At 37.1% G+C, this 25,553-nt stretch overlaps 1 protein-coding gene across 10 annotated transcripts in view; it reads left to right on the top strand.

Annotated features, from left to right (window-relative positions):
• Sntg1 (syntrophin gamma 1) overlaps positions 1-25,553 on the top strand; it is a 533,425-nt gene that overhangs the window by 484,120 nt on the left and 23,752 nt on the right. For 9 of the 10 annotated variants that reach the window (XM_040757759.1, XM_040757755.1, XM_040757762.1 and 6 more), the window contains 2 exons: positions 17,854-18,006; positions 21,767-21,862. In XM_040757759.1, the coding sequence (XP_040613693.1) occupies positions 17,854-18,006; positions 21,767-21,862 (249 nt within the window). The remainder of the gene's footprint in view (positions 1-17,853; positions 18,007-21,766; positions 21,863-25,553) is intronic. The other variant, XM_013124464.3, reaches the window with a different exon arrangement.

Consider the following 25,553-nt stretch of genomic DNA (forward strand, 5'->3'; position numbering starts at 1 on the left):
CAATTCCCACTACACTCTCCAGGGAGGGCAAGGCCCTTCATGTGGGATCTCTGAAGTCTGTCATATCATCCATGGAAGGGTGTAGGCCTCCACCATATGTCCAGGCTGAGACAGAATCCCTCCACATAGAATGGGAACCCAAAGTCCTTCTGGATGCCAGGGATAAATGCTGGTCTACTGCCCGAGCACCCAAAGAATGTCGAGGCCTCCTTACTGATACCCATGTTCACTGGGTCTGGATCAATCTCATGCTGACGTCTCAGCCATCAGTCTGGGGTCCATGAACTCCCCCCTTGTTCAGGTCACCTGTGTCTGTGAGTTTCACCCTCCAAGTCTTAATCCCATTGCTCATCACTCCTCCCTCTCTGCAACTGGTTTCCAGGAGTTCAGTTCAGTGTTTAACTGTGGTTTTCTGCCTCTGCTTCCATCAGCCACTGGATGACGGCTCTAGGATGGCATACAAGGAAGACGTCAATCATATTATTGGGGAAGGGTATCTAAACCTCTTCACTAATGGTTACATTGCTAGTTGGTGTCATCCTTGTAAGTCTCTGGACATCTCACTAGTGCCAGATCTCTCTTCAAACCTAGAATGACTCCCTCTATTATGGTATCTCTAATCCTGCTCTCCTCTATTCTTGCTCTGATTCAACCTTCCTGCTCCCCCATGTCCTCCTCTCCCCTCTCTTCAGCCCCGCTCTTTTTCCCAGCTTCCTCTCCTTTACCCCATGCTCCCAATCCCCTCAAGAGATTCTGTCCCATTCCCCTTCTCTGGGGTACAATGCATATCTCTCTTAGGTTTCTCACTGTTACCTAGACTCTCTGGCTGTGGGATTACAGACTGGCACTCTGCTGATCCATGTCTAAAGTCCATATATGAGTGACAACAAACCATGCTTGTATTTTTGTGACTAGGTTACTTCACTCAGCATGGTTTCTTCTAGCTCCATCCAATTGCCTGAAAATTTCAAGATTCCATTGTGGGTTTTTTGGCTGAGTAGTACTCCATTGTGTAAATGTACCACATTTTCTTTACCCACTCTTCAGTTGAGGGGCATCTAGGTTGCTTCCAGGCTCTGGATATTACAAATAATGCTGTCATTAACATAGTGGAACAGATGTCCTTGTTGTATGAATGTGCATCTTTTGGGTATAGCAGCCTAAGAGTGGAATTACTGGATCTTGTGGTAGACTGATTCCAATTTTCCTGAGGAAGCTCCATACTGATTTCCAAAGTGACTGTACAAATTGTCACTCCCACCAGCAGTGGAGGAGTGTTCCCCTCTCTCCACATCCTCTCCAGCATAAACTGTCATTGGTGTTTTTGATATCAGACATTCTGACAGGAGTGAGATGGTATCTCAGAGTTGTCTTGATTTGCATTTCCCTGATGGCTAAGGATGTTGAGCACTTTCTCAAGTGTCTCTCAGCCATTTTAGACTCCTCTATTGAGAATTCTCTATTTAGTTCTATAGCCCACTTTTTTCTTGTACCCTTTGGTGTTTCAGAGACTTGCTTCTTGAGTTCTTTGTAATTTTTGATGATCAGCCCTCTGTCAGATAAGGGGTTAGTGAATATCTTTTCCCAATCTGTGGGGTGCCTTTTTGTCTTGTTGACTGTGTCCTTTGTCTTACAGAAGCTTCTCAGTTTCAGGACCTCCTATTTGTTAATTGTCAATCTCAGTGTCTGTGCTACTGGTGTTATGTTCAGGAAGCTGTGTCCTGTACCAATTTGTTCAAGAGTAACTCCCACATTCTATTCTAAGAGATTCAGTGAGGCTGGATTTATGCTGAGGTCTTTAATCCATTTGGATTTAGTTTTGTGCATGGCAATATACATGTATCTATCTGAAGTCTTCAATGTGCAAACATCCAGTTATGCCAGCACCATTTGTTGAAGATACTTTCTTTTTTCCATTGTATAATTTTAGCTTGTCAAAAATCAGGTGTTGGTAGGTGTTTGGGCTACTATCAGCGTTTTCAATTTGATTCCATTGGTCTACCTGTCTATTTTTGTGCGGACACTAAGCTGTTTTCAGGAATATAGCTCTATAATAGTACTTGAAGTCAGGGGTAGTGATGCCTCCAGAAGTTCCTTTTTTGTAGCTTATTTAAAGTCTTTATTGTACCTGTCTGGGACTACACTCAAATATTTGGAACCCAATTGTATCCCTGAGCATTTAGAGCAAGGGGCTTTTTTTTGGAATTGATTTTTTATTTTAAAATTTAAATTAGAAACAAGGTTGCTTCACATGTCAATCACAGGTCCCTCTCCCTCTCCCTCCACTCCCCCCATGCCCTTGCACCAACCACCTATCCCCACTCCCCCAACCCCAACTCCTTTCCCTGGGGAGGGTGAGGTCCTCCATGGGAGTTTCAATCATCTGTCATTTCATCTAGGGCAAGGCCTAGGCCCTCCCAAAAGAGTCCAGGCTGAGAAAGCATCTCTCATTTAAGGATGGGAACCTTGTATGCCAGGGATAAATACTGATCTACTACATTTTGTACAGGGTTGTTTTTGGCTATACTGGGTCTTTTGTTTTTCCATATAAAGTTGAGTATTGTTCTTTCAATATCTGTGAAGAATTGTGCCTGTGTTGGGGACTGTGTTGAATCTGTAGATTGCTTTTGACAAGATTGCCATTTTTACTATGTTGATCCTACTAATCCAAGACCATGGGAGATCTTTCCATTTTCTAGTATCTTCTATAATTTCATTCTTTAAAGACTCAAAGTTCTTACTATACAAGTCTTTCATTCCCAGATATTTCATGTTGTTTCAGGCTATTGTAAAGGATAATGTTTCTCTGATTTCTTTCTCAGCCCATTTATTGTCTGTATATAATAGGGCTACTGTTGTTTTTTAGTTAATCTTGTATCCTGCCACTTTGCTGAAATTATTTATCAGCTGTAGGAGTTCCCTTGTAGAGTTTTTTGGGTTACTTAAGTAAACTATCATATCATCTGCAAATAGTAAAACTTTGATTTCTTCCTTGCCAATTTATATCCCCTTTATCTACCTTTGTTGTCTTATTACTCTAGCTAGAACTTCAAGTACAATATTGAAGAGATATGGAGAGAGTGGACAGCCTTGTCTTCTTCCTGAATTCAGAGGAATTGCCTTGGGTTTCTCTCCATTTAGTTTTATGTTAGCTGTTGGTTTACTGTATATTGCTTTTATTATGTTCAGGTATGCTTCTGCAATCCCTGATCTCTCAAGGACCTTTATCACGAAAGGGTGCTGGATTTTGTCAAAGGCTTTTTTCAGTATCAAGTGAGATGATCATGTGATTTTTCTTTTGCAGTTTGTTTATATGGTGAACTACATTGATAGATGTTCGTATGTTGAATCATCCCTGCATCCCTAGGATGAAGCCTACTTGATCATGGTGGATAATTTTTATGATATGTTCTTGGATTTGATTTAGCAGTATTTTATTGAGTATTCTTGCATTAATATTCATGAGGAAGATTGGTCTATAATTCCCTATCTTGGGTGGGTCTTTGTGTGATTTGGGTTCTAAGATAATTGTAGCCTTGTAAAAGGAGTTTGGCAGTGATTCTTCTGCTTCTATTGTGTGGAACAATTTGAAGAGTATTGGTATTAGCTCTTCCTTGAATTTTTGGTAGAATTCTGCACTGAAGCCATCTGGTCCTGGATTGTTTTTGGTTGGAAAACTTTATAAGGCTGCTTCTGTTTCTTAGGGGTTATAGGTCTGTTTAAATTGTTTATCTGTTATTGATTTAATTTTCATAAGTGATATATATCCAAAAATTGTTCATTTCCTTTAAATTTTCAAATTTTGTAGAGTACAGGTTTTCAAAGTATGACCTGAAGATTCTCTGTATTTCCTCAGTGTCCGTTGTTATGTCCCCCTTTTTCATTTCTGATTTTGTTAATTTGCATGTTCTCTCTCTACCTTTTGCTTAGTTTGGATAGAGGTTTGTCTGTCTCATTTATTTTCTCAAAGAACCAATTCTTTGTTACATTGATTCTTTGAATCGTTTTCTTTGTTTCGACTTTATTGATTTCAGCCCTCAACTTGATTATTTCCTGGTATCTACTCCTCCTGGGGTGAGTTTGCTATTTGTGTCCTAGAGCTTTCAGTTGTGCTGTTAATTCTCTAGTGTGACTATTCTCCAGTTTCTTCGTATGAGCACTTAGTGCTAAGTTTCCTCTTAGTGCTGCTTTCAAAGTGTCCCATAAGTTTGGGTATGTTGTGGCTTCACTTTCATTGAATTTTAGGAAGTCTTTAATTTCTTTCTTTAATTCCTCCTTGACCTAGGAATGGTGCGATCACATGTTGTTCAATTTCCACGAGTTTTCAGGGTTTCTGCAATTAGTATTGTGGTTGAATTCTACCTTTAAAGTTTGGTGGTCTGATAAGATACAGGGGGCTATTCCAGTTTTTGTACCTGTTGAGGTTTGCTATGTTGCCAAGTTTGTGGTAGATTTTAGAGAAGGTACCATGTGGTGCTGAGAAGAAGGTATATTTTGTGTTTGGATGGAATGTTCTATAGATATCTGTTAAACCCAGTTCCTTTGTTTCTTTGTTAAGTTTCTGTCTGGTAGTCCTGTCTAGTGGTGAGAGTGGGTGTTAAAGTCTCCCACTATAACTTTGTGATTTGAGTTTTATTAATGATTCTTTTATGAATGTGGGTGCCTTTGTATTTGGGTCATAGATGTTCAGAATTGAGACTTCATCCTGATGGAGTTTTCCTATGATGAATATGATACGACCTTCTCATCTCTTTTGATTGATTGATTTTAGTTTGAAGTCTAATTTGTTTGATACTAGGATACCTACACCAGCTTGATTCTTAGGTCCATTTGATTGGAAAATCTTATCCCTACCCTTTACTCTGAGGTAATGTCTGTCTTTGAAGTTGAGGTGTTTCTTGTATGCAGCAGAAGGATGGATTCTTTCTTCATATCCATTCTGTTAGCCTGTGTCTTTTTATAGGCAAATTAAGGCCATTAATATTTAGGGAGATTAGGGACCAATGAGTGTTAATTCTTGTTTGCTTTTGATTTGTTGGTGGTGATGTTATTATTTGTGGATTTACCACACTTTTTCTTTTGTCTTTTGATAAAGTTGTATTATCTATTGCCTATGTTTTTGTGAGCCTAGTTACCTTCCTTAGGTTGAAGTTTTCCTTCCAGTACATTCTGTAGGGCTAGATTAGTGGATAATTATTATTTAAATCTGGTTTTGTCATGGAATATCTTGTTTCCTCAATCTATAGTGATTGAAAGCATATAGTAGTCTGGGCTTGCATCTGTGGTCTCATAGTGTTGGTAGAATATCTATCCAGGACCTTCTGGCTTTCAGAATTTCCACGGAGAAGTCAGGTGTGATTCTGATAGGTTTGCCTTTATAGGTTACTTAGCCTTTTTCCTTAGCTGCTCTTCATATTCTTTATTCTGTATGTTTGGGGTTTTTATTATTATGTAGTGAGGGGACTTTGTTTTGTGGTCCACTGTATTTGGTGTTCTATAGGTTTCTTGTACTTACATTCACATGTCTTTCTTTAGGTTGGAAAAGTTTTCTTCTATGGTTTTTTTTAATATGTTTTCTTCCCCCCCTTTGAGCTGGGTTTCTTCGCCTTCTTCTATCCCTATTATTCTTAGATTGCCCTTTTCACAATGTCCCATATTTTCTGAATATTTTGTGTTAGGGATTTGTTCGACTTAAGATTTTCTTTGGTGGATGGATCTATTTCCCCTAGTGAATCTTCAATGCCTGAGATTCTCTCTTCTAACTCCTTTATTCTGTTGGGTATGCTTGCATCTGTAGTTCCTAATCATTTACTCACCTTTTCTAATTCCAGCATTCCTTCAGACTGTGATATATATATATATTTTTAATTTAAATTAGAAACAAGTTTGCTTCACATGTAAATTCCAGGTCCCTCTTGCTTTCCCTCCCCTCCTCCTGCACCCTCCCACCAACCCCCCCCCAATATTCCCTCATTTCCCCAGGGAGGGTGAGGTCCTCCATGTGGGTGTCCATAGTCTGTCATTTCATCCAGGGCAGGGCCTAGACCCTCCCCCCAAGAGTCCAGGGTGAGAGTGCATCTTTCATTGTTGGATGGGAGCCCAAAGTCCATTTGTATACCCAGGATAAATACTGATCTACTACTCAAGGCTCAATGGATTACCTAGGCCTCCTCACTGACACCCACATTCAGGGGGTCTTGATCAGTTCCATGATGGATTCCTAGGCATCAGTCTGGGATTCAAGAGCTAACCCTTGTCAGGTTAACTGTTTCTGGGGGTTAAACTAGCCCAGTCTTAACCCCTTTAGTCACCAGTCCTCCCTCTGGATTTCTTGAGTGTCTCGATTTCAGCTTTCAAACCCTGCACTGTTTGAATTGTTTCTTGTAATTTTTGGTTTGTCTTTTCTTCCATTTCTTTAAAGGATTTTCTTATTCTTCTTTTAGAGTCTCTGTCATCTGCATGAAGTTGTTTTTACAGTCATTCTCTTCTGTTTCATCTGTGTTGTGATGTTCAGATCTTGCTGGTGTACAGTCCCTAGGCTCTGGTGGTGTTATATTGGTTTTTCTGTCATTGAATTTGTTCTTGTATTGTCATCTTCCCATTCCTTCTTTTAGTGGGTACAGGTGGGGTCTCTTCCTTTCCTAGTGAGTACGGGTCCAAGGTCCTTTTCTATTATGTACAAGCAGGTCCAATACACTGATGGGTCTCATGTGGGTTCAGATGGGTCTGAGGCACTTCCTCTCCCGGTGGGTGGGAGCTCTGCCCTCTGCACTCTGCCCTCTGTTCTGAGTGGGGGTGGGAGTAGGCTGGCTCTCTAAGCAGGCTCCTGGTCACTTGGTCCTCTAGGGGCCGAGTCAAGCCTGCTGCAGTTCCCAGTCCATGAGATCCTGGAGAGGGCGAGCAGAAGGACCATAATTCTATTTTTTTGGAGGGAGGGGGCGGTTCGAGGCAGGGTTTCTCTGTGGCCTTAGTGGCTGTCCTGAAACCAGCTCATTGTAGACCAGGCTGGTCTCGAACTCACAGAGATCCGCCTGCCTCTGCCTTCAGAGTGCTGGGATTAAAGGCATGAGCCACCACAGCCCGGTGTGTCATTGTATTCTTGAGGGTTATGTTTTAAAATATATGGGATTGCTTCTAGTATGTTTTCAAGGAAGGACATAATGGCCACATAGATATTTTATTGCTTTTTACCCTAAAATGTCCCCATTCATGGTTTCAGGTAAAACAGTTTCTGCATATGTATATGTATATATAAAGCTATATCCCCTTAGCCATTGTTTTTGGAAGTAGAATATTAGAATTGAAATAAATAGATGATTCTTTGATTTGAATGTCATTAAATTTAATAATTTTGTCAAAGATTCATCATACTGTTTCGTCTTCCTTATTTGTTTGTTTTCTAGTTCTAACAATGTTAATTTTGACAAGGCTTCTAGTTCCCTGTAGCAACATCTCACAGAAAATTTCTTTGTATATCAATCAAAATAATAATGAAACTAGCTGAAGTATATTAAATAAGAACTCAAGAATGCAAATAAATGATAATAATGTAAAACTTCATTATTAATTCTCTTCATTATCTTGCCACTTTAAATAACTAGCTCCCATTTGAATGCATAGCACACATCCCCACATTGATCAGATACCTTTGATGTCCAGAAAATAACACTTCACTCCACTAAGTAAAATGGGAGGCAAAATCAAGGACATTAATTCAGATAAGGAGCTTAAGTCATTACGATATAAGCATTATCAAAAGCATAATTATCAATGTCATGTAGAGAAGGGCAACAACAAAAGGTGGTAAGTTGTTGGCCAATTTACACTCTACATGTTGCCATGAAAATGACCTTCATTTTATTTCAAGTAATGAGTTAATGCAATAAACTGTAGTGATTTGATTTGCTGACAATTTGCTGGAAAACTATTCTGGGGGCTCCTGTTAGACTATTAATTTCAACTTGAAAAATCTGCTAGTATTAATTACATTTTTAAAAACGTATTGTACTTATATATTTTATAATGTATGAGTGTTCCATGTAATTTCCTTCAAGTCTCTTAGACTTTCATTTATTTGCTTGGCTTTTCTTACTTATAACTACATTTACTGCTTCAAATGATCTCCAAAACCAAAAAAAAAATATAGTTCAATATGTTTGGGAAATATGGTGTTTCAGTAAATCTACACTTAGGCTAGTGTTTAAGTCAGGGTAAAAATTTATCTCAAATATTTATATTTTTTAATTTAAGGTTTTTGATTTTTTTTGAGAATTTCAAACATGAGTACTGTAATTATATTTTCTACCACTACTGTCCCTCAATTTCATGACAACTTCTTTTAAACTCAGTGTTACACACACACACACACACATATGATATATATATATATATATATATATATATATATATATATAAAGAAAACCACCTGGTTCCATTTAGTTTTGTTGTAATGTATACATTTTTAGGATGGTTCATTTGGCATTGCATAACCTTTTCCATCTCATAACCATTTTTTCTACAGATTTTCTTCTTGTGGTAGAGTCTTGTGAAATTTCCCCAATCCATGTTGGCATGTGGACTGGTGTCATTATGCAGACCTTTTTCTGGGATTTCTCAGATATATTTGAACTGTCCTACCGAGAAAACAACACATAATGCAGACACACTGGTTCACTAAATCTTATAGTCTTTTATATCAGCTTCTGGATGTTCACTGAGTCATATGTATAAATTATAAATATGCCAATTGGGGCTAGTTATGCCATGATTACTCCTTATCTGCACTTAAACCAATTAAGGATCTCTATAATAGTCCAAATTTGTTGAGAAAAACGCTTCTATGGTAAGGGAAGAGAACTAAATTTATTTATGGGTACATGGATTAGTATTTAGAATTCAGTTAAATATTATGCTGAGTAGGGAATATGATGATAATAGGATTGCCTCTACAGCTACAACCACTCCAGCCATGAGTTGTTAGCTAGGTCTAAAATACTAGAAATGAATGCTCTTTTGTTGAGCTTGAATTAAGGTCCATTGGACAACTGTTGATTATCACTAGGATTAAAATGTCACTACTACATTCTTGGGAATATTATGCAAGGCCAGTCATTACTAAGCTTCATATGCTTTTCAGCTTGGTAGCTATACAATTTATGGTAGTTTGAGTGAAAATGCCCCCCATAGGATCATAGGGAGAGGCACTATTACGAGGTGTGATCTTGCTAGAGTGGATGCGGTTTGTTGGAAGAAGTGAGTCATTGGGGTTTTTGAGGTAGCAGAAGCTCAAGATAGGCCTAGTGGCTCTGCAGCATCATGTCTGCCTGTGTGCTACCATGCTTCCCATCATGATTTCTGCCATGATGATAACAGACTAAACCTTGGAAGTGTAAGCCAGCATCAATTAAATGTTCCCTTATAACAGTTGCCATGGTCATATTGTCTCTTTGCTGTAATACAAACAATAAGTAAGACAGAAGTTGGTACTAGGAATATGGTATTGCTATGATAGGTAGGAAAATGTTTTTGTCTGTAAGAAAATCAAACACTTTGATACTTTGAATTAGAAAAGATTCTGAATAATTAAAGTGTATTTTAATGAACCATATGAGTAGGAGCATGGAAGACAGTTTTACTGAAGGTGAATTGAATTTGGGGGCCCAGTTCAAGAGGTTTCAAAGAAGAAGAATATTAATATGTGACTTAGAGTTCATTCTTGTGATATTTTGGTGAAAATGTGTATGCTTTCTACCCTTTTCTAAAAATATCTGTATGAGGTCAAATTGACAAGTTATGCATATACCATTTAGGCATAGGACATTTCCAAGCAACTAAGCATTGACTGTGTTGTGTGGTATTAGTGGTCACTCTTATGAATATTTAAAATAAAAAGGAGCAAAATGAGCAAGTAAAATTACAAAATGTACAGCTGAAGAAGAACAGCAGGACCAGTAAAGGTAAACAAATTAAAGGGAAGCCTGATGCTAAGTATAATATAAGGCAAGACACACCCAACTAAAATTCCAATTTGTGAAAAAGAATTGAAGAAAAGATCAGGACCTAAAATAGTGGTACACAGCTTTAAATCCAGCACTATGGAGGCCGAGGCCACCAGATTTCAGAGTTCAAGGCCAGCCTTGAACAAGTATCAGGATAGCCAAGATTAGGCAGTGAATGAAACCACTGGAAACAGAAAGCTTGTGAAAATATACTTAAATGAGGAGGTCATGTTCTGGTTCCAGTAAATAGCAGAACTCAAGGCAGCTTCAGTCACATGGTTCTAGTTTTAGAGTCAGTATACAAAAAAAGTGGTATGGAATCTTCCTCCAAGAATTAGGAAAGGCACTGAATCCAGGCATATATCACAGGTGTCCCTGCATGAAGTCCTTCATTGCATGAAGCTGTGTAAGTGAAGCCAAGGTTATAATGAAGATCCCAAAATATTAGAGATTTCAGAGTCATGGGATACCTACCAAGAATAGCTGCTAGCAGGAAATGAAACTAACACAACAGAAAGAAGTATGTTTCAGTCTTCATCAAAGTTGAATAAAATTGGCATTCTAAAAATCACATTGACTTCAGGCATGAAGACACAGGGTGGAGAATTTGTCCAGCAAGCTTGACCTTTCTCTTGATTTGTTCCTATATTACCTCACTTTTCTCCTTTTCTTTGCTTTTGAATACCATTTTATATCGGAAGTGGTGGTTTACTTTTGAGTTTGTTTTTTACAGGGATTCCAGTTAAGAGGTTGAATGAGTCACAAAATAGATTTTGAACTTTAGATTTTTAGATGTTTGAGGCTGCTATAGACTATGGGGACTTTTGAAATTGGACTAAAAGTGATGGGGGATGTCCTTCTGTATTCTGTGAATATGTTATCTTATTGGTTGATGAACAAAGCTGTTTTTGTTAATGGACAGGCAGGAGGTAGCCAGGCAGGAAGTATAAGTGGGGCTACCAGACTAGGAGAAGGTAGGGAGGTAGAACATGAGAGTGAGTGGAGAGAGAGATGTCATGTAGCCACTGAAGGAGTAAAATGCCATTATGGGTAAGCCACAGCCTCTTGGTCGTACATAGTTTAGTAGAAATAGGTTAATTATTAAGAGAGAGCTAGCCAGTAAGAAGTCTGAGCCATTGGCCTCTATGTGTTCATTTGGGACTGAACAGCTTTGGGACTAGGCAGTACAGAAACCTCCATTCACATAAATTTATTTTGCATTATGATTTGTCTACAAGGCTCCAGGGGCCAGTGAGTAGAATGTGATGGTTTGAATAAAAATGGCTCCCATAGGCCCATAGTGAGAAGAATTATTGGGAGGTGTGTCCTTGTATCACAGGAGTAGATGTGGCTTTGTTGGAGAAAGTATGTCAGTGGGGGTAGACTTTGAGTTCTCAGAAGCTTATGCCAGCGCTAGTGACTCACTGTCTCTTCCTGATACCTGAGGATCTAGAGAGAGAAGTCTCAGTGACCTCTCCAGCACCATGTCGGCCTGTGTGCTGCCATGCTTCCCACCATGCTTCCTGTTATGACAATAAAGCATAAAGGATTAAACATTGAATTGTAAGACAGCCCCAATTTAATTATCCCTTTTAGTTAGTTGTTGTGGCCATGGGTGTGTGTGTGTGTGTGTTTGTGTGTGTGTGTATCTTAATCTTACAAAGTCATGATTACCTATCATTTTCCAACTCTCATTGTGATATATCTCTTCCTCCTCACTTTCCCTGTTTATTCCATTTCTTGCACTTATTTTTCCTTTCTCTGTTCACCTGTGTCCATCTATATTGGTTATTCTTTTCCATCTGTCACTGGATCACCCAGTGTTTTTCACTTTTTTATTTAAATTAGAAATGAGCTTGTTTTACATGTCAATCCCAGTTCCCTCTCCCTCCCCTCCACCCCTGCCTTGGGAGGATCTTCCAAGTCTGTCACATCATTTGGAGCAGGGCCTAGACCCTCCCCCGGTGTCTAGGCTGAGAGAGTAACCCTCTGTATGGAATGGGCTCTCAAAGTCCATTCAAATACTAGGAATAAATTCTGCTCCACTAGCAGAGACCCCATAGATTACACAGGCCTCCTAACTGAAACCTACATTCAGGGGGTCTGTATTAGTCCTATGCTTGTTTCCCACCTATCAGTCTGGGGTTCAAGAGCTCCCCCTTGTTCAGGTCAGCTGTTTCTGTGGGTTTCTTCAGCCTGGGCTTGGCCCCTTTGCTTTACTCCTCCCTTTCTGCAACTGGATTCCAGGATTTCAGCTCAGTGTTTAGCTGTGGGTGTATGCTTATGTTTCCATCAGCTACTGAATAAAGGCTCTAGAATGAAATATAAGATAGTCATCAGTCTCATTATTGTGGGAATATTTAAGGTAGCCTCTTGACTATCGCTTAGATTGCTTGTTGGGTTCATCCTTGTAGATCTCTGGACATTTCCCTAGTGCCAAATTTCTCTTTAAACCTATAATGGCTCCCTACATTATGGTATCTCTTTTCTTGCTCTACTCTATTTTTCCCCTGACTCAACCTTCCTTCCTGCTCATATCCTCCTCTCCCCTCATTTTCTCCCCTTCTCTTTCTCCTAAATCCCTCATCCCTCCCCCCATGCTCCCAATGACAGTTTATGCTAGAGAGGATATGGGGAAAGGGGGACACTCCTCAACTGCTGGTAGGAGTGAAAACACTTTAGAAATCAGTATGGCAGCTCCTCAGGAAAATTGGAATCCAGAAATTCTACACCTAGGCATATACCCAAAAGATGCACATTCATACAACAAGGACATCTGTTCAACTATATTCATAGCAGCATTATTTGTAATAGTCAGAAACTGGAAGCAACCTGGATGCCCCTCAACTGAATAATGGATAGAGAAAATATGGTACATTTACACAATGGAGTACTGCTCAGAGGAAAAAAAGAAAACAATGGAATCTTGAAATTTGCAAGCAAATGGATGGAACCAGAGGAAACCATCTTGAGTGAGCTATCCCTTTCACAAAAAGACAAACATGGTGTGTACTCACTCATATATGGATTCTAGATATAGAACACAGGATTACCAGCCTACAATCCATACCACCAGAGAATCTAGGAAACAAGGAGGACCCTAAGAGAGACACACATGGTCCCCTCGAGAAGAGGAAAGGGACAAAAATCTCCTGAGGACCCTACTTTCTTCACTTTGTGATTTCTTTAGTTCATGAATCCAAATCAAAGGATTCAGAATTCATATCTATGTGTAAGAGAGAATTTTAACATTAATAGAAGTCCCCATAAAGAGACTGATTAACAAACAGGTTTAATATGTGTCACTGCATGTATATATTAACACCACATAGTTTGATTTTTAATTGACTTACAATATTTCAAATGTCAAGTTTTTATTTCAAATTATTCAGAAATCTTACTTTAAATGATGAATTATGAAAACTGCATTTAATTTACTTTTTTCAAATATTATCAACCCTGAGATCATATAAATATACATGATATTAAATGGGTCAAGAACTTATATTTGTGTACTTAGGAGTGTGTGTGTGTGTGTGTGTGTGTGTGTGTATAAAAACAAGGGGGAAAAGCCATGAATTTGAGAGTAAGGTAAATACATAATAAAGTTTAGAGAGAGAAAAGGGAAGAGAAGAAATGAAGCAATTATAAACTCAATAACTAAGGAGAATTAAAATATTCAATAATTTTATCTTTCAGGGAAGCAATTTGCTCATAAGTTGATAAATTCACAGGCTACATATTGAATATTAACTACAATAAGGGTAGTAGCTGACATTTAGCATAAAACATGTTTTCTATCTTGGTGAGCAGCCATAGCAATAAACTAGGAGATTTTTAATCTACTTTGTTAGAGAATGGGGCCAGAAAATGTGGCAAGGTCACAGCAGAAAATCTGCTACAGAGCTGGGATGAGACTAAAGGATCAGACTTGGGAGAATGGAGGTAGAGGCAAAGGTCTGCATGCTGTCTGCTTCCCTGGATGGAGTGGTCTGTGGGTTCCCAGGGAAGGTCTGCTTGGTTTGAGGGCTGGGATAAAGCCAAGAGAGGGCTTAGGGAAGTTTGGAAGGGAAATCTGTGTGATCCACCTGAGATGGGTCCCAGGGGGGAAGGAAGTGTACAGCAGCAGGTGTTCTGCTACAGAGATGATGAGGGAGTTGTGATCTACTGTTAGGTTAACTGCTTCCCTGGCTGGTGTGGCCTGTCAGGAAATATTTTTAAAATATTTTTATTTGTTAAGATGGCATTAGATGTGCAATAAATATATCAATATAATGAGTGAGGCAGGGTCTCATTAGTCAAGGCTGTCCTGAAACTCACTATAAATTTATAAATAATCTTGAACTTCTGACCTTCCTTTCTCTATCAATAGAGAAGTTTGTTATTTTCAGAAAACATAAGGGTAATGTTGGAATTTTATTGAATATATATTTCATTTATTTGACCAGATATCAGTTTGATCAGCTAGTTTGTACAGGTGATTTTTCCATGAAACCTGTTAAATTGGCCACTAGTTTCAATTTAAATAATGTGAATTTGCTAGTGTGATTTCTTATATCAGTTACAACAGTTATAATAAATGCAAGGAGGATGATGGCAGGCATTAACTTCAGTGGAAGAATCTTGTATGCCTGGTAGTCTGACTGGCTTATGTAGTCAGTAACTAATCATATGATCATTGTCTATAGAAAGATTTGCTGTAACTTGAAGTGAACACTTTAACCAGAGAAGCCACACTTGAAACAGAATGTTAGTGCCCATGATATGGTTACCTGTTTGTATTAAACCAGCATTATTAAATTGTAATTTCCAATTAACAATAAGGCATATCCAGACAAATTCAGAGCAATGTGTCTCCAGAGCCAATTTTATAATGAAAAACCCACAGATACGTTTTACTGCATACCAACCTTGATATCTGGTATTAGTAAAGAACTACCATCATAAAAAACTAAGTTAAAATATAAATAATTTTAAATATAAATGCATCATTATTTGTAGGTGTTCAAAGAAGATACAGTACAGAGAGAAAAGATAGAAATGCAATGAAAATATGCATTACCTTCACTGAAGGTCACCACTGTTGAAGCAAACCTATATTGGGGGGGTGCTATGGACAGTTCCATTAACCTGTCAGAATAGACCCTCAGCTTTTGACTTTCTGTAGCTCTTCCCTTCTTGACTTCCTATGCACTGCTCTCTGTAACAAATTCTGCTCATTCTTGACCCCCTCCTGCTTTTATTCAGCCGTAGTGCAGGATTCTTGTCAGAATGCTAGCATCTTCTTGGCTTGTGATGCAGTGACAACCTAACCTGACTTTATTCTTGATGACATTACAGGCTTTTCTTAGAAAACATTCTTGTTTCTTATATTCTCTCCTACCATTTTATTGACTATTAAATCACAGCATTCTTACAGTGTTTTTTGCTATTTTCAGCTACATACCTAATGCTCATATGCCCACAGAATTATACAGTATGAGATATTTTGCAGATGCAATTATTCAGAATTGCTGAAATGTTGTTTGCCGGATTGCTTAAAGACACATTGTTCTTAAAGGGCTTAACACTCAGAAATAAATGCTGCTACATATAGTTTAAAAAGGGTTAGGTATTTAGATTTCATCAATAGACTATAAAATATGTCAGTGAAAGTCCCTTTAAGATTCTGTCCTCATTATGAGAATAAAGAATGCCTGAATAGCAATTCCATAGATGATCGTTTCTGATAACAAAAGAATTGGGGATTGGGTCTAGGGAGATAGCTGATAAGGTAAACTGCCCACTGCACAAACATGAGAACAACATTCAAGCAAGGATGTTAATACCTAAGAAATGGTGTTAACATCAAAATGCATAGTATCCTAGCAGTGAAAAGGAGAAGACAGAGGATCCCTGGATGAGCTGGCCCTACAGTGATTTTTCTAGCCAATAGTAGAACTTGTCTCACAAAGCAAAACAAAACAAAACAGAAAAAGTCCACATAAAAAGAAAATTGAGGTCACCAGCTATATGACATTACTGGTAGATGTAAACATTTTATTACATAAGGAGGCCAGCGTCCGACCCATGTTCATAAGAGCACCACAAACCCCTTCCAACACATGCCAAAAGAAGTTAAGACCAAAATAATAAATAATAAAATTGACAAATTCTGAGAAGTGAAATGCTATTAGCAATTTTGTGCCAAGGTTATTAATTTTTAGAAGTTTAATTATAAGATAAAATACTGGCAACATAGATACATGATATCAAGAAACTTTGTTGATAGTTTCTAGTTCAAAATTAGTGCCTGACAAATAGACCGCATTTCCTATCCTGAAAGGTCTTGGTACATTTCCTAGGGGACTTTGGGTGCCCTAATACTCATATGCTTTGGGTTTCTGCAAAAAGCTTTCCCCTTTCTGAAACAACAATACTGAATTTTATGTTAACTGTTAATCTCATTTTTCAGACACTGTTAAGTTCAAGTTTCTTATAAAATCCATTCATATGCACCACACAGTACAGTTTTGTACTTGTACTCATAATGATTTCTCCAAATCACCAAAAGTACCTTGTCACCTATTGCAGAAATATTAAACTACACAAAATATAGATGTCATATGATATTTTATTAAGGGAGAAATCACTTACGTGAGAAGCCAAGAAGGCCAAGAACCAAAGGTGCGCACACTGCTCTCCGGGATGCAACCGGAACCCAAGAGAGAGTATCTCCTTCCCCTCAGCTCTTCTATCCCGTACATTCTACATATCCGTGACCACGCCCAAATGGCCATGGTCAGCGCTATGGGTACTTAAGATCTCTTCCTGCAGTCACCTATCATCTCTGTACTATGCTCACATTGTCTTGTTAATTTTTTTTTGACAAAGCCTATGCCATCTTCTTAGCTCTCTGAAAGTTTTCAGGCAGCAAGAGTCAGAGTTAATTCTATAATACTGGAAGTAACTGCCTTTATTCCTCCAGTATGTACCTACAAGAATCAAATTGGAATGCAAGGAAGTTAGATATTCTGTTTTAAATCATTGCCAAAGCCAAGGATTCGATGCATTTCCACAGTTTAGTGATGGTACATCTGCATGCATTCCTCTCTCAGCAGCTTGATGCCAGTGACTAGCCTCTCAAAAATTTTCAGTACACAGAATAAGTATTTCAAATTATGTGTCTGAGAATGTAGTACAGACTGTTGTCCTCTACTTTTTCATATATAACATATCTCAATTTTCAAAGTGCCTTGGAATTGAAATGTTTTGGATTAGGTGAACACCTTAGTGAAAAATTTGGGACCTAACCAAGAAATTTCTAGGAGCAAAATCTTTGGTACAATGAAATGAAATTACACGTATAAATAAAATGCTTGCCATAGGGGGATATACAAAGTAATTGGTGTAGAAAAATTGCACTAAGTTTTTCCTAATTTTCTATGGGGTCATGAATTTAACTATTTACAAAAAAAATCATTTCAGTGAAAATTTCTCATTGCTGTGAAAGATGCCAACACCATCACAAGCACTATTACATCTCAGTGCCCAGACAGTTGGCAAGGAAATCAGGGTGTTGTGTATCAGGCCATTTTGCAATCACAGATTCTTTGTGTATGTACATTCAGCACTGTAGTTATTCCTTTGTTACTAAGAATGATGGATGAGCATCAGTAGTTACAAAATAAAATGGAGTCATATGTGGAGTTTAAAATTTATTTGTAGTGACCATTCTGATTTAAGATTAATGACAGTACAGAATTCCATGCGTATTATGAAATCTACCCATTTGTATCAAGCAACTTGGTAGGCATTTGCTATGCTGAGTAAGAATTGATGTATGCCAGCCTGTGTAACTCCAGGTTTTCATCAGGACAGTGACCTGCTGGATCGGCGGAAATATTGCTTTACTATGCAGTCTGAGTGTGGGGAGGACTTCTACTTCTCTGTGGAGTTAGAGAGTGACCTTGCCCAATGGGAACGAGCCTTCCAAACGGCCACCTTCCTAGAAGTGGAGAGGATACAGGTAAGAGACTGTGGAGGGCTTTGTGTGGTATCTGGGGACATCTAACCACTCACTGGAGTTCAGGAACTATATGAGCACAGTTCTGTGAGGTTGTCTTCCATTTCAAATGATTCTAATTGATAGCCTTTTTTGAAAAATGAGTAAGTAGGCATATCCAAATAATCACTGAAGTTTTTCCATTAATTTGCTTTCCTAGTTTACTTCCTATTAAATATTCCTATGATTTGAATCTCATATAGAAAACACTCTTGCTGTTGTTCCCTATTTATGAGGTTGTTTCCTTTCTGCAGACTTGGCCACCTAATTTCTATATGTATCCCTTTCAACTATGCCTTTCAGAACAATGCACAGTATGCAAAGCTTTCTTCAAAGATTCCTTCATCCATGGGCCTCAATTTCTATGTATGCCTTCTTCCCAGATTCCTTTCACAACAGTTCTGCTGATTCTCACTGTAGCAAAAATTCCATTCACTGTTTTCTTTCACTCAGTGTTTCACTGTTTGCTTCAGATGACTTACATCATAACATTAAAAAAATACTGTCATAGGTTGCTTATTTCATTCCTCTATGTGTTGAAGTCTAAGATATTTTGCAAGTCACAAGTGGGCAGTGGGTATTTACTGAATTGTTCTCGTGTATAAAGCTATATCAAACTCATAAACCCTTTAACCACTCAAATTCATGAGTATCTAAAATGAGATATATCACAGAATTGGTTCTGTGATTGTCCTGGAATAAGATATAACAAAATTTAAAGTTAATTAGGTTCTTTCCCCTTGGAATGGATTTATATATCAAGCACTAGAATGCATGGACACTTAGTTTTTTAAACACATATTATAACTGAAATGAAAGGAAAATATGTGGATTATACTCAACTCTTGGATTGACTTATATTTTATAATTTCTCTTTTTTAACTACACTAGGAATGGGTAAATTAGTTAAAAGGATTGGAATTTCATTTTCACATTTGAGAATGTGAATGTACTAGCAGGAAAATATTGTTTAATTTTTGTAGAATGAATATCTCAGTTTCCTTAAAGTTGGCCAAAATTAATGATAAGGACCTGGCAGTACATGCCTATAATCCCAGCAACTGGGAGGGAAAGGTAGGTAAAAAAGTTGAGTGTCATCCTCTGCTATGAGACCCTGTCTCAACACAGCAAAATACAATAGGAAAACATGAGCTAATGAAAAATAAGCTTAAAAGAAGAAAACTAATACCTTAATTAATACTATTGAAGAAGCCATAAAAGAAGCCATAAAGAAGCTTTTCTTTTGAAATATGCTTGTATTACAAGTACTACAAAGCAATGATTTCTACCTGCAAATATATTTATTTAATTATTTATGTTTTGTTTTGAACTTGTAATAAACTTAGAATAAGAGGAGAGATCTACAAGGATAACACCAACTAGAAAACTAAGCAATAGCAGAAAGACTACATTAATAGCCCCTACCGAATGATAAGGTTGATGACTTCCTTATATGAAATCCTAGAACCTTCATCTACTGACTGATGGAAGCAGAGACAGATACTCACAGCTAAACACTGAACTGACCCGCAGGAACCCAGTAATAGAGATAGAGGAGTGATGAGCAAAGGGGTCAAGACCATGCTGGTGAAACCCACAAAGACAGCTGACTGGACAAGGGGGAGCTCTTGAACCCCAGACTGATGGCTAAGAGGCCAACAGGGGACTGATCCAAACTCCATGTAGTGTCAGTGAGGAGGCCTCAGAAATCTCTGGGACCTTGGGTAGTAGATTAGTGTTCACCATGGCATACAAATGAACTTTGGAAGCCCATTCCACATGGAGGGATGCTCTCTCAGCCTGGACACATGGGGAAGGGCCTAGGTCCTGCCCTGGATGAAATAACAGACTCTGGAGATCCCCCCAAGAAGGGCCTCACCCTCCCTGGGGAAAGATGTGGGGATTGGGCTGGGGGTATAGGTGGGCCTGGGAGGGAGAAGGGGGGACCTGGGATTGACATTTGAGGCATGCATATTTCTAATTTAAATTAAAAAAGAAAAAAAGAATAGAATATTTATTTGAAACAATGATCCATAAAAGCACATATTTTGTGTACATTGCACAGTCTCATTTAAATTTTTAATCTTTAGAAAATACAGTGAATATTGAAACACAAAAGCACTTCTTAGGTAAACAATATGTTACATTTCCTGACTTAGAAGAAATAATATGAGATGTAATTCATTTAGGCTAATTTTACTGGATTTTTTCAGTAAAGGATACAGTTGGTTCATAAATATTTACTAACCAAATTAAACAATTACCTCTTTTAATAGGAGGTTTTGGAGAGTATGTTAATTAAAAATACTACAAATATTTTAAAGTATTTTTGATTAATTTCATGTGTGTGGTTATCTACTGGTAGAAACTGATTTTCAGAGGTTCTTTAACATATTTTTCCAGCCGGGCGTTGGTGGCACACGCTTTTAATCCCAGCACTCAGGAGGCAGAGGCAGACAGATCTCTGCGAGTTCGAGGCCAGCCTGGTCTAAAGTGTGAGTTCCAGGACAGCCTCTAAAACAATACAGAGAAAACCTGTCTCCAAAAATCAAAAACAGCAACAATAAAAGATATTTATCATATGTATATTTTACCTGTAGATTCTGTATAACATGCAAAAAGTATGCAAAAATCTTGTCAAGTGATTTATGTTGGAGCTTCTATAAAAGGATATTTTTGGTTATCACTTTTTTCACACTGAAATAGCTTTTAATTACATAAATGTAGCAATTACATAATAAACAAACATTTTCATATTTAAATATATTAAGTGCATTCATTATATTTATTGACATTTAAGGTACAGAATAAAATAAAATAGTGGATCTCAACTTATACAATTCTTTGGTTCCACTTAATGATTACTGGCAATGTAATTTGGAATGCTGAACTTAATGAGAAAATTCTAATGCATTATAACAAATGGAATTGCAACTGGAATCTTCCTTTTAATGGCTGTAGAAAACAATTAAGTTTAAATAAAAAGGAAACAATGGAGGCTTAAGCACTCCTTAATGTTGATACTAGTTTAAGTGAATTACTAATGACTGAATGTAGCTATCTAAAATGTCTGTATATTAAATAAATATGATTGCACCCCAGCATGGATTTCTTTTATACCAGTTAAGTTTGTCTTCTAATCTATTTTAACCCCAAATATGCATTTGTCATTTTTATAAACTTTTAATGCCGATTAGGCTTTACTGATACGTACATAACATTCTGATGAAAGGAATTTGATACGCTTACCTATAATTATAGCCATTTGTGATACTCATTATATTTTGTATAAATATTATAAAACAAATACAATATAAGCATTGTTTTTAGAAAATTTCTGAAGGAAAGAAATAGCTACTTGACATGAGAATCATAATTATAGTTCATCCAATATAGTAATCAAGCTTTAAATCAAATTTAAATAAAACTAGAAAACTAGACATAAAATGTGTCATGTTGTACATGAGGTCTAAGTTATTTCATATCTGATTTAAGTCCCTTTTATATGTTAGTATCAACATTTATCTTCTAAAAATATTTACAAGTAAAATTACAATCCAGGGGATCAAATCCAGGGTCATATTCCTGTTAGGAATGTATTCTAATACTGAACATCACTCAAGCAGATACTAAGTATTACATGCAGGGAGGTCATGTTATATTCCCCTTGACAGTGAGATTATATCAGTCACATGGAAACTAACAGTTTCTCCATTTTTTCCAGTGTAAGACCTATGCATGTGTGCTGGAGAGTCACCTAATGGGTCTCACTATTGACTTCGGCACTGGCTTCATCTGCTATGATGCGGCAACAAAGGTAATATGTACCAGGTGGCATGAGAAATAGGATGGCAATGCTAGCAATTGAAAATGAGTGAAAAACATTTGAATTCCTTGCTGAATTCAAAATAATTGTATGTGCGATTAGGATCTTAAATCAAACATACAATTTTTATCGCCCACCTTTTGTCTGTTAACTATCATCTATGATTTATTCACATATTATCCATAGTCTATCTCCCTACATATCTATCTCTGTCACTATATATACATACACCCGCACACACACATACACACATATATATGGACTGAGCGATGCATGTATATATAAATTCACTTCAGTATATTATTTCCATTAGTTACTTTTTATTAAAAACTTTATTAAAGTCCAAAATTTGAAAAAAACAAATTAAAATGAAATTTATGTTCCAGGAATAAATTTATCAATAAATGAAACTGATTTTTTAAAGTCTATTTTTTTTTGGTTTTACGAGACAGGGTTTCTCTGTATTGTTTTGGAGGCTGTCAGTCCAACCTGGCCTCGAACGCACAGAGATCCACCTGCCTCTGCCTCCCGAGTGCTGGGACTAAAGGCGTTTAAAAGTCTATTTAAAATGGGAAATTTTGTGCTTATTTAATATGAGTGAATATAGTCAACAGTCTATACTCAGTTATGTTTTAGTATCTAGGATATATTTTACAAATGTGATCATTTGCATGTTACTGCTGCTATGAAGAGTAATAGCCTCATTGAAATCTAATGTACATACTATATTCTTCAGTCCTATGCTGCAGGTTAGTGGCTTTAAATACAATTACAAAATAGTGCAACCATCACCAAATCCACTTTAGAAATTTTCTCTATTCAAAAAAGAACATTTTTATTAGTTAGTGGTTACTCTCTGTATCAGTTACTTTTTTAGAATTAAAATTTTATATATTTATTTTATGTGTTTGCACATTTTGCCTACATATACAATTATATACCACATGTATGCAGTATTCATGGAGAGAAGAAAAAGGTATCAGATCCCCTATAACTCAAATTATGAACGATTGTTGGATACAATATGGGTTAGGGAAACAAACCCCATTTTTGTGTTTGTTTTGTTTTTGTCAGAACAATAAATGCCCTTTAGAATTGGTCCATTTTTCCAGCCCAGACAATATTTTTAATTAAATATTATAAGATCATTTACATTCTCCCTCTTCTCACTCCATCCACACTTAGCCCCCCCATTTCCTGTCAAATTCATGGTCTATTTTCATTAATTGTTATTGTTTTACACATACACATGCATGCATGTACATAAATTTATAAATATATAAATACACCTGCTGACTCTGTATAGTTTGCATGTGTGTATATGTTTTCAGGGTCAATTACTTGGCATTGGATAATGAATTAGGGTGTTCATGCCTGGAGAAGTTTTTAATTGCCAGTACCATCTCTTTGTATAAGGATGGATTTGGATCTCCATGAGATTTTCCCCCTTAGCATGTTTATTGATGTGCTCTGATCTTGTTTAGGCAACCATTTTTCTTGATATTATTATTCTTTGTATAGATTCTGTGTCATTTATAAGAGACACAAACTTGAAGCAAACTTCCTGGTCCTCTGGCTCTAACAATCTTCACACTTGCACTTTCATGATGTTTCCTGAGTGTATGGTTGCTTTGTAGATGCATCAGTTGGAGTTCTCAACATTTTAACCAGTCATGCTTTTCTGTAATGGTCTCTGCCTGATGCACAGAGAAATTTCATTGATGAGAACTGAGAGATGCACTTATTTGTGAGTGTTAAGATAAGAATTTATAACACAGTTATGGATTAAACTAGTCTAGTAAAGGGAAAGTACTGTGTTCTCCTCTAAGGTCCATGAATTCCCTAGCATTGAATAGTTGGCTAAGTTTCTAATACAAGACATCATTTACCTAATGTTGAGTGGGTCTTTGGCCCTTTAGATAGAGTAGGTTACTACTAATATATGAGTGTTACTACTATCTCCTTAAGGATATTTCCAAGCTGGTCATTATGGTTCATGGTTGTCATAGCCGAAAATATTGGTTGTTTTCTACTCATAAAAACTTGTGTAGAATCTTTTTGTACTTTGAAATCTAGTCCTCATAGAGGAAACTTTCAGGTCAGTCAGAATGTAATGCATATTGAATTTATACTATGGAAGGCTGCTCTGACTGAGATACAGAGAACATTGGTGGGTGTATATTTGCTTTTCTTGTCACTGATACTAAATATCATTAAAACATGTTTTTGAATGAAAAAAAATTTTAATTGTCTCTGTATCTAACAGCGGACAACTGAACCCCAATAATTAACCTGAACATGCTGCCATATGGGAACCCAGCCCTAAGGCTTACAACCTACTCTTCCTAAAGCACAGGAACATTTTACAGCCAAGAGTAAATACTGAGTAAATATATTGATAAAACATAAATATCCAGGGCAATGATTTAAAGAGCAGAAGTCTTTACTCTTCAACCTGGTTAAAAGTTTAAGTCATGTGTTATCTGTCATTGATATTTCCCTGGGATCATCAGCTGTCAAACATTGCCTTAGTCTGTTAGGCATTCATTATTGTTGTTGATGCTAGTACATCAGGCTTGAAGTATAGTACGTGAATAATGCTAACCAATTTTTGATAAGAGATATCCTATAGCCAAAAATAACCTATAGTATGTTAAAATTATATCTTTAAGATGATAATTAGCTCATATCTTTTAAAGTAATAACCATGAAAGATTAATAACATTTGTAGGGATTAATTAGTTCTGTTGTTAAAAGCTAATATCGTAATCTTATGTTCTTCCTATCTTTATTATTAATTTTCATCAGATATAAAATATAAACACTAGTTTTGAAAATCTGTAAAATACATGTCATGTGTAGTACCTCTAATTTATGGAACTTGTACCTTATAAAATAAAATATGTCTGGAACATGACATACTTCAGATAGATGAAGCCAAGCTGGAACTGACATGTAACCCTACACCCAGAGGTGACACTGTTTGTTATAGCACTGGAAATTTCCGAGAGACAAAAACAGTCAATAGTCTTTCTCAGCTAAAAAGTCTACAGACTGCAATATCAATCCTGAAAGGAAATATCCAACAATGCAAAAGTAGTAAATATGAAGAAATAGTATAAAATTACTAACCAAATCTGTCTGATTGGATTAAGATCTGCTTAACTAGGGGGTGGGGGAATCCATCCCTGATAATGTATACCTAGACTACTATTTGTAACTTGAAATTTCTGCCCCAAGTCGTGAAGATTTGTTAAGCATTTCTGCAAAAAGTAAGTAATTTCCTGTTTGCCCCTGCTCATATTCTGATTCTGCCTAGCTGTGTCACTTCCTGTCTATCTGTGTAGACCTCCAGACATCTATGGTTAGCTAGTGGCAAGTTTCTTCCCTGCTATGTCACTTACTGTATGGCCACTCTGCCAATTGATGTTTTACCCATTAACCACTAAGAGAAACATATATACAGAAGAACATTGCCCATCAACTCTTAAAGGTGGTGAGGTCATAGACCCTAAATACAAACATACTACTTCCATTTTCTGAAATCAGTAGAGTTTCTAACAGTATTCTAAACAATTATCCTTATACTCAGAGACAAGATTATCTCTCATTCTTCAATAAAGAAATTTTTAGTAGGTGAAGGCCAAGACAAATAATCTTACCTGGTCAAAATGCAGAGAATAGG

The sequence above is a fragment of the Mesocricetus auratus genome, unplaced genomic scaffold, assembly GCF_017639785.1.
Source record: "Mesocricetus auratus isolate SY011 unplaced genomic scaffold, BCM_Maur_2.0 Super-Scaffold_100015, whole genome shotgun sequence".
NCBI lineage: Eukaryota > Metazoa > Chordata > Mammalia > Rodentia > Cricetidae > Mesocricetus > Mesocricetus auratus.